At 48.3% G+C, this 11,445-nt stretch overlaps 1 protein-coding gene and 1 long non-coding RNA gene across 3 annotated transcripts; one reads left to right on the top strand and one right to left on the bottom strand.

Moving 5' to 3' along the window:
* Positions 1-158: 158 nt before the first annotated feature.
* On the top strand, positions 159-1,166 carry LOC137858164 (uncharacterized). The gene is made up of 2 exons (XR_011097539.1): positions 159-409; positions 936-1,166. It is a non-coding gene; the product is annotated as an uncharacterized lncRNA (long non-coding RNA).
* Positions 1,167-5,627: 4,461 nt separating this feature from the next.
* AHSA1 (activator of HSP90 ATPase activity 1) lies at positions 5,628-11,345 on the bottom strand. Of its 2 annotated transcripts, none has more exons than XM_068683097.1 (9): positions 11,171-11,345; positions 10,840-11,030; positions 10,599-10,681; positions 10,126-10,243; positions 8,434-8,522; positions 8,006-8,137; positions 7,156-7,257; positions 6,428-6,479; positions 5,628-6,037 (listed from the first exon to the last, which is right to left on the bottom strand). In XM_068683097.1, exons 1-9 carry the CDS (start codon positions 11,248-11,250, stop codon positions 5,865-5,867), a joined length of 1,020 nt encoding a protein of 339 aa, XP_068539198.1. In that variant the 5' UTR covers positions 11,251-11,345; the 3' UTR covers positions 5,628-5,864. The 2 variants fall into 2 exon arrangements, with proteins under 2 accessions (XP_068539198.1, XP_068539197.1); XM_068683096.1 differs by having other exon boundaries at positions 8,006-8,140.
* Between the last annotated feature and the right edge of the window lie 100 nt (positions 11,346-11,445).

The raw sequence follows: 11,445 nt of genomic DNA on the forward strand, positions 1-11,445 counted from the left end.
TCAGACCTTACACAAACACGCTGCTGAAAACAGGTGTTGAGCATGAGAGCAGATGAAAAAGAAAAAAAAAAAAAAAAAAAGCATCACCCCAGCTGGAAAACTGATTTGGCAAACAACCTCCACAGTCAGAAGCTAATGATAGCAGAGGGATTAGCAAAGCTTCCCAGGGATCACAGCTTTTTGTGGCCGTTAATTTGCTGCATAAATTGTGACCACTTCCAAGCTCTCGCTATTTCCAGCTGTTTCCTCTCCTTTGCTCTTGCTCCTTTTGCTGTGTGCTGGCTGCACATCTGACAAGGTTTATCTGGGACTCCGGCACACGGCTCTGCTCCACAGCTGCCTGGCGCCTTCACTGGCCCCTGCTAGGCAGCAGCAGCTGTCTCCTCTAGAAGAAGGCTTCTCCGTCACGGTGAGTCCCCTTCTGGTTTTCTGAAGCACCAAAACTTGCTTGGAGCCCAATCTGGGGGCAGTGGGCTGAGCTCAGCTCTGCAGGACAAGGTCCCTGCAGTGCTGGGTGCTGATCCCTGTGGTACAGAGATCCCATGGGGCAAGGATGTGGAAATCAGAACTGCCACCACGGTTCTGCAGGTGAGGGCAAGAGGCACCAGAGCTGCAGGTGCCACCCAAGAGCAGAGCAAGTCTGTGGCAAAGTCTCAAGCTGCGTCTTTGCTCGCTGCTTTACACACAGGGCTTCTTGATGGTTTGAACTGACTTGTTCTGGGTTGCCAGCCTGGTGTGGAGCTTCAGGTGGCTCGGCTGTGCCACCTCCTGTGCAGCTGACATGCAGCTGAGCAGAGCAGGCCTCTGCTAATGTCTGGCCTTAGGCTAGAAAACAGCAACACATGTTTGTGACAGTGCTTGGGCCTAAACTTAAAACTGAAGCATGTGGAAGAAATGGAAGAAATTCCATTGGCTGTATCTTTTATTTTTTTTAGCTGTTGCCTTGCTGGCCATGGCACAAACACTGGTTTAAGCATCTTGCATCACGACCTGGTGCCTTGGGCTTTGCTCTGTCCCTGAGCCCAGAGGTGGGCCCTGCTTGGCGCCCAGCCTGGTGCTGCCTCTGCTCCACCTGCACCAACACTACACCGGGAGATGCTGAGCTGCGGCCTTGGGGATGCAAAACCAGGCCATGGTAACCCTGTCAAATGTGTCCACAGGCTGGGCTGTGCTCCTTCTCTTCCCGCAGAGGATGGTCCCACACATTCGCAATTGAGAAAGGAATTTCTCACCCTCCTTCCCCTGCTTGCCGTGGCCAGCTGCCCCTTGGAAATGCCAGAGACGAGCCCAGCTGGTGAGGCCCATCCCCTGCTTTGTTCCAGGTCCCTGAAAGTATGTCAGCTATTCTTCTCACCCCGCATGGGGGCTTGGCCATAGGGACCACAGCCCTGCCTCGCCCGGCCCCACACAGACCCACAGCCTGCATCCCCCTGCCACAGTGGGCCCCGCAGGCTTGTCCTGCAGGGGCTTGCCCTGACAGGGCCACCACAGGTTTCTGAAGTGCCAGGAGAAAGTCCTCCCCCTGCCATCATGACCTTTGCACCTTGGGTGGAGGACCACAGAAAAAGGATTTAGATGGGCCCACCAGAAATCATGTACATGGGGACCTGAGCAAATCATGCCTCACCAACAGGTCTCGCTCTCTCCTGATCTTAAAGTGCTGCGGTGACGGAGGTGCCACCCTATCCCTCAGCTTTACTGGTCTTGCAGGGAGACATATTTTCCTAGCAGCCAACCTAAGTCTTTCCTGCTTTATTTTAAGCCTACTGTATCTTATCTGCAATGGTCATGGAGAGCATATTATTTCCTTATTTGCTCCCACTTCTCACGTATTTGCAGAATTTTATCACTGCTCTCCTTATTTCCCCACTCCCTATCCCCCCTGCCCCATCTTCTCATCTCTAGACTAAACAAATGCAAGGCTGTCAGGCTTTCCCTAGAAGCTGTGCCTCTGTACCTCAGATTGTTCTCATTGCCCAACAGTGGAGTTTCTCCAGGTAAGTCACAGCTTTCTTGAAGTGCTGAGCTCCAAACCAAAGCCACAGGGTCTCGTTTGGAGCTTTCTTAATGCTATGTGAGAAGATTTCTTCCCAATACCTACAGACACCAGCCTGTTCAGGCAGCTTTTATTCTCTTCCATCACAATTTAAATTTATCCTCATTCGAAAGGTCTCTTTCTTTTTTTCTTTCTGTTGGATTATTTGTTCAAGAACATTTTCAACTCTACGTTTGTCTTGTAAGGGTTTTAAAGCCCTGGTGGTGTTGTATGTTGTTTTAAACTTTTATCAATCATATTATCTTCTATACTGAAAAGTACTGGCTTCATTAAAGCTCTATTAGGCCTTCCCTTATTTACTAACAAAAATATCCTATAAAGCAGTGCCCCAGGTCTTAATATTAAGACCAGATACTCTACCAAAGACAGGAGTTAGGATACAAGCTGTGCTTGATTTAGAAGATACAGGTGTGCTGGTTGTTACTTCTTACCCCAAGTCTTCTAGGGTAAACTGCATCAGGCCTTGTCATGCTGGAAACATCCAACTACTTTTAACTTGCTGCCATTGTTTTGTTTGGTTTTTAACTTCTGTTCTTATAGTACTGGTAGTGAAGTAGGTTTGGGATGATGTTTCAAAGCGGTTTCAGTAGCAACCTAAACTAGGGGATTTCACCCTCTTTGATTTGTGGCTTGACTTTCCCTTAGAAGTTTCACAAAGACAAATGATTAAAACACACCAGCGAGGGACAAATGGGACATAACATAGGTCCACCTAAACCAGCGGATGCTTACGGTAGTCAAGAGTTGGTAACTAGAAAGAATGAGTGAAGAGAAGGACAAGCATATTGCTACTTCCCTGAAATGCTTTCCTTGTTGCAAGCAGCTGGTGGCCAAAAGATGTCTTGAGTCAAATGCAGCGGTCATTTTGCTTAATAGACCTTGGTTGTTTTTTAATTCCATGAATTTGTCCACCCCTGTTCTGAATCCCCATAAATTTTTAGTGGCACCCTATCACCAGCTGTTAGAAATTCAGAGACCAACTCCCCTTGGTTGGGACCCCACATTTTTTTTCTTTGATTCATAAGGCTATGCATTACTCATCATCTCCATGTGCCTCATAACTGTGTAGCCATTTAGCGTTCACCTCTGACCTCTTATCACTGAAAAATTCACTGTTTACTTCTGATATCCGTTTTTGTGTGTGTGTTTTTTAACAAAACAATTTTGTTTTATTGAATTCTCATGACTTTCCCTCTTAGCCCACATCCTTTTAGATTCTTGAGGAGCCTCTGGGCACGGGAATATGAACTCGCTTTTCTTCCTCATCTTACAGAGTCATCCCTTCCCCAGATAGTTGAGGGACTGCAAACTGTGTCTCGACCTCCTGGCACTTCCAAGTAAAGCAAAGGTCTAGGGTGTCTCATTAGCATCTGTATAGCCACACCAGATGTTAGCTTTAGGTGAACAAGCAGGATGCTTTGAGACCAAGCAGAGTTTCAGCCACGTGCAGTAAAGCAAGGCTCAGATCACCTTCACCAAGTGAACAGCAGGAGTACCGTAAGGCATTACAGCTGCTGTGCTCCCTTACAAAGTTAGTGTATCCTGATTCACTGTGCCTCAGGCTAAGTGCTAGCTCGTAGCCTGCTGTTTGCGCACGTGCTTTCCTTCCCCCGTGGTTTAATCCCATACGTTGTGTTGAGAACAGCAGCCAAGGCATGGCTACGCATCCTGATCCTGCGGGGATGGCAGTTGCCAGCCGGAGGGGCAGGGAGCCAGCTGGTGCAGCACCAGCACAACCCTGGGTTGTTGGTTTTGCTGGAGGAGCCCTCAGCCAGCCTTTGAGCAAACCCCAAGCCCGTGAGCCCCATGCCTGCGAGCTGCAGGCTGAGGCCAAAGTGTGTCCTATTAGAGTAGCAGCAGGACATCCAAAGCAAGCCCTGTTTGTGATGAAAGGAAGGCAATTAAAATTCCACTTCAGCTGCCTTCCTGTCCCACTTCCTAACCTTCCAGCAGCAGGTGATTAGTGCAGCCTGCCTTCTGCTGCCCTGCCTCAGCTGCGCCAAGGGGCCCTGCAGCACGGGAACGCTGCTGCCACAGCGTGGCCGGCCAACCAAGCACCGCAAGGACAGCGGGATTCAGGTAGGCTCGTCTCAAGTTATTTGAGTGCGCTTGTCTTCTCAGTTTTAAATAATTTTGCTCTTAACAAAGCTCTCGTCTTGTCTGTGAGCAGGCTACTGGGCCTGGCTGTTTATTTTCCCATAATTTTGCCCAGGAATTACCAAACGCAGCACATAGGCATGCTGTGCAGTGACATCGGGGTGTGCACACCCCATGTCTGATCCTGAAGCCCACCACATGCATACAGGATCCTGTGCGCAGGAACCCCAGGAAAATATCTCCACCCCTTTCCCAGCCAGCCAGCACTTTAAGGAAGATAGCCCTGCAGGACACGTCCAGGAAAACATGACAAAGGGAAGCCCTCCCGTAAGTACAGGTGCTCATGCTTTGTACAACTTCCTTTTCTGCCATATAGTCGGATATATTTTCTGTCATATACTGTTTCGTACCACTTTGATGTTCGTTAGCACTGTACCACAAAAAATCACCCCAGAATAGTGGGAGGGAAAAGGCTAGAAATGCTCTCCATGTGCTAAAAGGCAACTCAGACTGTCTGTGTCTGTTTACAAAAACAGATATATTTTTCCTGCCTTCTGTTTTCCACATTCCTCCTGCTATGTTTTTCCCTGTCTTCTACAGATGAGGATGGATATGTGTTAATGATTTAAAAGGGAAAAAAAAAATCAGAAAAGCACAGTACTTCTCATGCAGCAACATTACTTCAAGTTGCTGGTGCTGCTCTGCAGATCACTACTAGCAATAACCATAACATGCAAGAGAAGCTGATGCCTGAAATGTAAAATCCAGCACTTTGGTCACCCTACAGGTTAGGCAGATTTCCACTTCCAAGTGGAACTCACCTCTCCCCTCCCTCTCTTCCCCCAAACAACCAGTTTATGTGCTTTAGAAGATACCTCAGGGGACAGGCTGTACTAGCAGAAGAGAACAAGCTAATGGCTCTTCCTCACCCACAGAGGCAGCAGCTGAAGTGGGGTCAGCCAGAAGTACTGCGCCTTGTTTATCTTAGAGGAATAAATCCCACCCCCATTGAGTCTAGTTTGTTTTGGCCTGGAGCTCTTAGAGGTAGCTGACTCTTGCTAGAACCATCTTGTAGGTGAGAGTTTGCCCAGCAGTGGTTGCTGATTTCCTTGGACACTGAGTGACAAAATAATCGTCGTTCTTGGGGAGCAGGCTAGTACGAGTGTGTGAAAGGATTGTGTTAGAGAGCGATATGCAAGGGAGGAGAGGGATAGCTTTAACATGATCTTAAATCCCTTCAAAAATGGGAAGGGTTCAAAACATTTACTAGCAGATCAAAAGCAGAGAGAAAGCAAGCAGCTGCTCAAACTAAAAACTGCATCAGGCTCATGCTCTCCGCTCACCCAGAAGTGAGGAGTAAATCACATTGGGATCAACACTCCTCACTGATCAGTGTTTTTCCAGACAGATCCCTCCCTCAGCCTGGCCACCAAACCTTTGAACTTAAGCCGATCTGAACACGCAAGTACCGTGGTGTTTTTTTAAGTTAGGTTTATTTAGCAATAGAAGTATGTACATGTAAGAGAATCCCCTGCAGCACGAGACATGCACAAAGCAGTGAGGGACTGAAAGTGGTGCTGCTCAATGGCCTTCCTCATCACCTGTCATCCCACTCTACCCAGCAGCAGGGCCAAGATTAGAAAGGGAGAGGTGAGAAATGTATCAGTCCACGTGGCAGAGTCTTCAGGGAGAGCCTTTCCAACAACCATTATTAAAACAAGCGGGCGCCATAGCCAAATGTCTGTTTAATGCCCTCGAAGTAGTAGCGCTGCCAGCCTTGCTTTGTTCTTTCTTCCTCGCTGGCAGGAATGCCCTTGCCTTCCAAGCACACCTCTGTCTCACCACCTTTGTCAGTGAAGTTCAAGGTAATTGTTGCGAAGTGCCCTAGGAGGAAGCAAAACAGATCTGTCAGCAGCAGGCAGTACACTCTCCTCCTCCTCTCACACAGCACCACTTAAAAAGACTCCCCAGGCTCCTCCCCAGTAGGATCTATTTATGACAGCTGCAGGCCTTCCTTAGAGAGGGAGGAGAGAGCTCTTTTCATAGGGCTCAAAGCAGTTACAGCTTGCTTGGCTGTGGCTGAAGCTGCTGCTTCCTTGTTCCTGATCCCTGACTGCTGCTAACCAGTGGATCACGACTGACCCCACTGTGCGGGATATGATCCAGGGCTAAGGCACCCTGGTCACTAGCTGGAGTGCTGTGTGGGAATTGGGGCCGGAATCCTTCCAACACAGGCTCAAGTTGTAATGCCAGAGTCCATTTTGGTATACTTACCAGCTGGCCAAGATTTAAATCTCCATTTCATAACAAGTTGCTTCTCAGGGACCTGGGAAAGAGACAGAGAGAGATGTTGAGGAATAGTAGTTTTTGCACATCCCGAAGTCTAACTGAAAACAACTATAACTGTGCTTGACCTGACACCTTAAAAGTCCCTTGAGAGCACCACAAACTGATTTTAAGTGGCACTTTCTTTCCACTGCTCCTCTAGGAAGGCAGACCAGGCTAAACCTGAAGCAGGCATGAGCAAGAACATAGGAAAAAGTAATTTTGGAAGCCAGATTCAGACTCCAATAGCAGCCCACAGAATATGGCTGCGAGTTCTGAACACTGTACGTCACATTTGGGTACTATGTATCACTGGAAGAAAGTCACTGAGACAGATTCCTGGTCCACAAGCATCAAGGGCAAAAGGGCTGAAGAGGAAAAGGACCAGTTGTTATCTTTAATACCTCTCCCACCCTCAATAACTAATTAAAATCACACAAAGACAGGGCAGATGCAGGACTAGATGCCAGATTTTTTTCCCCAGGCTACAGTCCCATGCATTTACTTATACTCTAGGGAACCCTTCAATAGCCACAGCAATTATACATAACCACCAGGCACCAGCTAGAGATTCCTGATTAGTGAATTATAACTCAAATACAGTATTACAAAACTGCTGCTTCAAAAACAAAAAGGCTGCCCCAAAGCAAGATGCACCTGCACAAGTTGGTACTTACTAGGTCAACAAACTCTCCTGTGACGCTGCCATCCAGCAATTGGAACTTGCCTCCCTTATCAGCCTCCAGAGCTGCTTGTGCGTGGGTGAAAGCTTGGACCATCTGAAAAGAATTCAGGAGACCAGGATTACTTGCCATTATCCACCGGCAAAATTATTTCCCAATAGCTCCCACCTAGCTACAAAACTTCTGGAAGAGGAGGTGAGTCAACAGAATGAGGTCTTCAACAAGAAAAGACAAAACCCCTGGCCTGGCCAGAAAAGCACAGCTATAGCTACTACAGCAGCATCTTGCTTACCAAGGGAAAAGAACCCCCAGCTTTCACTATGTGCTCTATGCACTTGTTCTCTAAACCATGCTTTGATTTACCCTGATTAATTCCTTAAAGAAACCTGGTCCAATGAAAAGATGATCTTTATTTTATTGAAGAAGGAGGAACCAAAAGCTAAGACCATGTTTAACTAATGATACAATGCTGCTGTCTGTACTTATACTATGTAAAAGTATGCAGGGAGAGGATCTATCCCCTAATAAGGCTAACAGCACCTAAACTTAAAAGGAAACAACAAAATCCAAAAGCACGCAACTGTAAATCCCAAGAGATGTGATCACATGCAGTAAGGGACACACCTACAGCCAGGTGCTGATAGCAGCCTGGAGCTCACTGCTGGCTGGCATTAACAGTCTCTTGTCAGCTGCATGAAAAATGCACGCACGAGCTTCAAGCAACTGTTGTGCAGACCAGCTTTCTTGTTCCATTCTCAAGAATTGTGAGTGTCCTACAGAATGCCTTATAAAGCTTCTTATAACCAACCTCCTGTGTGCAACAACAGAACGAGCCTGGAATTACCTCTTGAGTAACGAATACCCGGTAGAGCTCCTCAGGAGATGTTAAGAACGTGTCCTTCAAGCTGATTTTACATGTAGGGATCTTGACTCCTATGGATTTGGACTGCGACGTGGCAGAACTGCTGCTGGCAGCCTTCTAACAAAACAACAAACAACTGAAAAACACACGTACTTTTTCTCAATCATCTCAGTAAATAGTCATGTATCCAAGGAAAAAACAAAGGCCTTACGGAAACATGCAACATCATGTTTGAGTATAAAAAAGTGGATTTATTGGTCTGCTTGAATTAATTTCTGCTACAAATGGAAACAGGCCTGAACCACAGGTTGATACTTACTGCACACGTATCCTACCACATTGTTCCTGTAAGCCCCAAAATCTAATACGCTTCTTCAGAGACCCAAAAGCATGTTTGCAGTTTTATTTACCTTGCGGTCTTCTGCTTTAGGTGCCACCTGAGGTGTTGTGTCCATGTGTTCACCGTTCACTGTGGGCAGTATCATGCCCTGGGTGAATTCTGGAAAGACAGCGATGTGCCCGTGAAACCAATAATAGATCAAATAGACCTTTAATCTCTCATTTGAAACATACAACCAAAAGGGTCTTCCTGGTTTCTCCCCTGCTCTTGCTGGCAGCCCCATCTTGAAACCAGTTAAACAAACAAAAAAAGGTAAACAGGTCTCACTTTGCACTCACTACTCACCGCTGAAGGACATAAGAAAACCTGTCTACAGCAAGAGTTAGGAACTTTCTTCCTATTCCTAGCCTCAGCATATGCCATCGTAGATATCACTTTTCTACCAACATCTGCCTTGCTCTCACATTGATTCTTTCCCCTCTCACTCCCCAGTACAAATAGCAATTGGGTTTCAGATGCTTTTACCTTGATGATCTGAACAAATCAAACTTTAAGTTGCTTTTCAGACTGGTTCCCCATTTCTCAGATGACTGTAGTACAGAATGAAGTTAACTTCTAACTCCGTCTTCAATTTATCGTTTTTGGGCAACAGATTCCAGGGCAACACACAGAAACCCGGAGGAGGTCTCTCTGGTGCCCTGCCCAATTACTTTTGTAACTCCACCAGAAGTTTCAGCCCATTTCGTCATCACGTTTGCTTTTCCTACAGCTCTGTCACTTCTGCCTTTACCTCTCATACGACGGTTTGATCTTGCCTTCCCTTTTGTCTGTTCCAACTGGCAAAACTCCATCATATAACAGAACTTTATTAGAAATTCTATAATCCCAAATGCTGCAATACTTATTTCCCACCAGCTACTCTTTATTTCAGCCCACCAGATCATACGGTTCTTTCCGAACATCATTCTCATCTTCCTCTGGGTGACAGCACCTCCCAGTTTGAACAGTGAAATTTAAAAACCCGAGGGTACAGAAACTTGATCCAGCAACCTGTGGTGGCTTATACTGAAAGAAACTTGAATGTTGAGTGTGTGTGGTGTAATGTAATAAAACAGATACAGAAAGTGACATTAGGATTTTCAGCCTGGATTAGGGAGCAGAGCTGAACTCTACCAAAGAGCATTGCTGGAATCAGAGATTTGTTTTTCTATAAAAGTGTTTTGTTCCAGATGCTGAGACCATTCACTCAGTGACACCAGCAAAACCTGCAGAGTACCTTTAAGTTACCAGCTATTCTCAAATCCAAATAGCCCCAGACTCCTTTCAAGTGCGCTGCTTTTCTCTTTTGCCACACTAGTAGAGAAAAAAAACACCTTTGAATGGAGCGAGCTCACTAAAGGCCAGATCGTGCCACACGCAGTGGCTGACACTCAGCATCACCATGGCAGCAAACACACGTTCCCAGGTTCGTTTTCCCTATAGCTGACCTTCAGCAGGAGAAGGACAGTCCCAGTTTTAAAAAACACCCATCAGAAAATGCTCTTTATTAATGGATTCCCATCAAAGTCAACCTGGACTGCACTACAGTGTCTGCAGACAGAAGTGCTTTGTGCCAAACACTAACCATTTTCTAAAGAGATAAGAAGGTAATGGTTGTTTCCTGAAAACCTTCCTGAGGAGGGGAATATTCCCTCTTCTCTGACCCCAACCCTTATTGAGTACTACCCCTAAGGGTCCCATAACCCCTCTCCTTCTCATGTACCTGTTTTGAGAGTGCTGATGTAAGTTTTTATTGCATCTCTGATCTTCTCCGCACCCTCTTGCTTCATCAGGGTCTTCAAGTTAGTGTCAGGCTCATCTTTAGCAAGGCTGACAAGGATCTAAACAAGAAGAACAAATGCTAGTTAACAAGCCTGTGCTTTCACAGTCCTTCTGTTACTCGATCCAACATCACAGCTGGACTTCAGCTAAGTTTTCACAAGCTGCAGTGCAGTTTTACAAAGTCTTCTATTTCATCTACTGTTGGCCCACAGCAACATACGCACCTACCGAAAAGCCTCTGTGTGCTACAGACAGATCCCACGTACATGAAAGGCAGAAATTAATTTGATAAAAGATGCAACAGGAAGTTAGAGGTCTCTAACGCAGGAAACTTCTGCGCAAAGGAAACATGCCCTGAGGGCTGTCCCTAGAACAGCCGCACACCCAGCAGTGCCAGCTTTTAGCTGCGCTCACCTCAACTTCATCAACATCATTCTCATCCGAGAGGTTGGGAATCTCCACATAGCCTTTGTACTTCACTCCTGTCTTCGAGGTGCCTGCAACGACAGCGATTTTGCTTGGAGCACCGTCCCTGACTGTGGCTGTGCTGCAAGCAACGTGACATCGCATCACAGCGCGGCGCTCCCCGTTAGTGCAGTTCCCAACGCGCTGGGCCCCCCTCATCCCCCTTACACCCGGAGCCGCCGCCACTCACCGGTCCAGGCCAGCTTGATGGCCCACTCGTAGAAGAAGATGAGCTTCCCCTTGCGGTTGTTGATGGAGGCCTCCCCGTCCAGCTTGCTCACCTCGGTCACCTCGCAGGCCCCCTCCTCGCCCTCCACCCGCACGGGCAGCAGCAGGGCCTTCAGCCGCTCGCTGGACCAGTTGGAGGCATCCCGCTCCGTCCTGCGGGGAAGCGCCGCGCCGGGCGGTCCGTCAGGGGCCCTCGGGGACCGGGGGGGGGCCGAACCAGGCCCTCCCCAGCCCCCCCCCCCCCCCAAGCCCCGGGGGCGCCTCCCGCGGCCCGGCCGGGCCCCGCGGCTCACCAGTGCCAGTTGTTGACGTTGGTGGCGTCCGCCCGCTGCTCCACGATCCACCGCGGGTCGCCCTCTCCCCACTTGGCCATCGGGACCTCCTCCTCCTCCTCCTCCTCCTCCTGCCGCCTCCCGTGGAAGCTGCTAGAACCGCCGGCCGCCCGCCTTCCTTCCGCCGCCGGCCCCGCTCCCTTCCGCCGCCCTCCCCCCCCCCCCCCCCCGCCCCGGCTGCGGGGTTCCGCCGCCAACTTTTCGTTCCGCCCGGCTCCCCTCAGGAGCCGCCCGCG

This window comes from Anas acuta, chromosome 5, assembly GCF_963932015.1.
Source record: "Anas acuta chromosome 5, bAnaAcu1.1, whole genome shotgun sequence".
Taxonomy (NCBI): domain Eukaryota; kingdom Metazoa; phylum Chordata; class Aves; order Anseriformes; family Anatidae; genus Anas; species Anas acuta.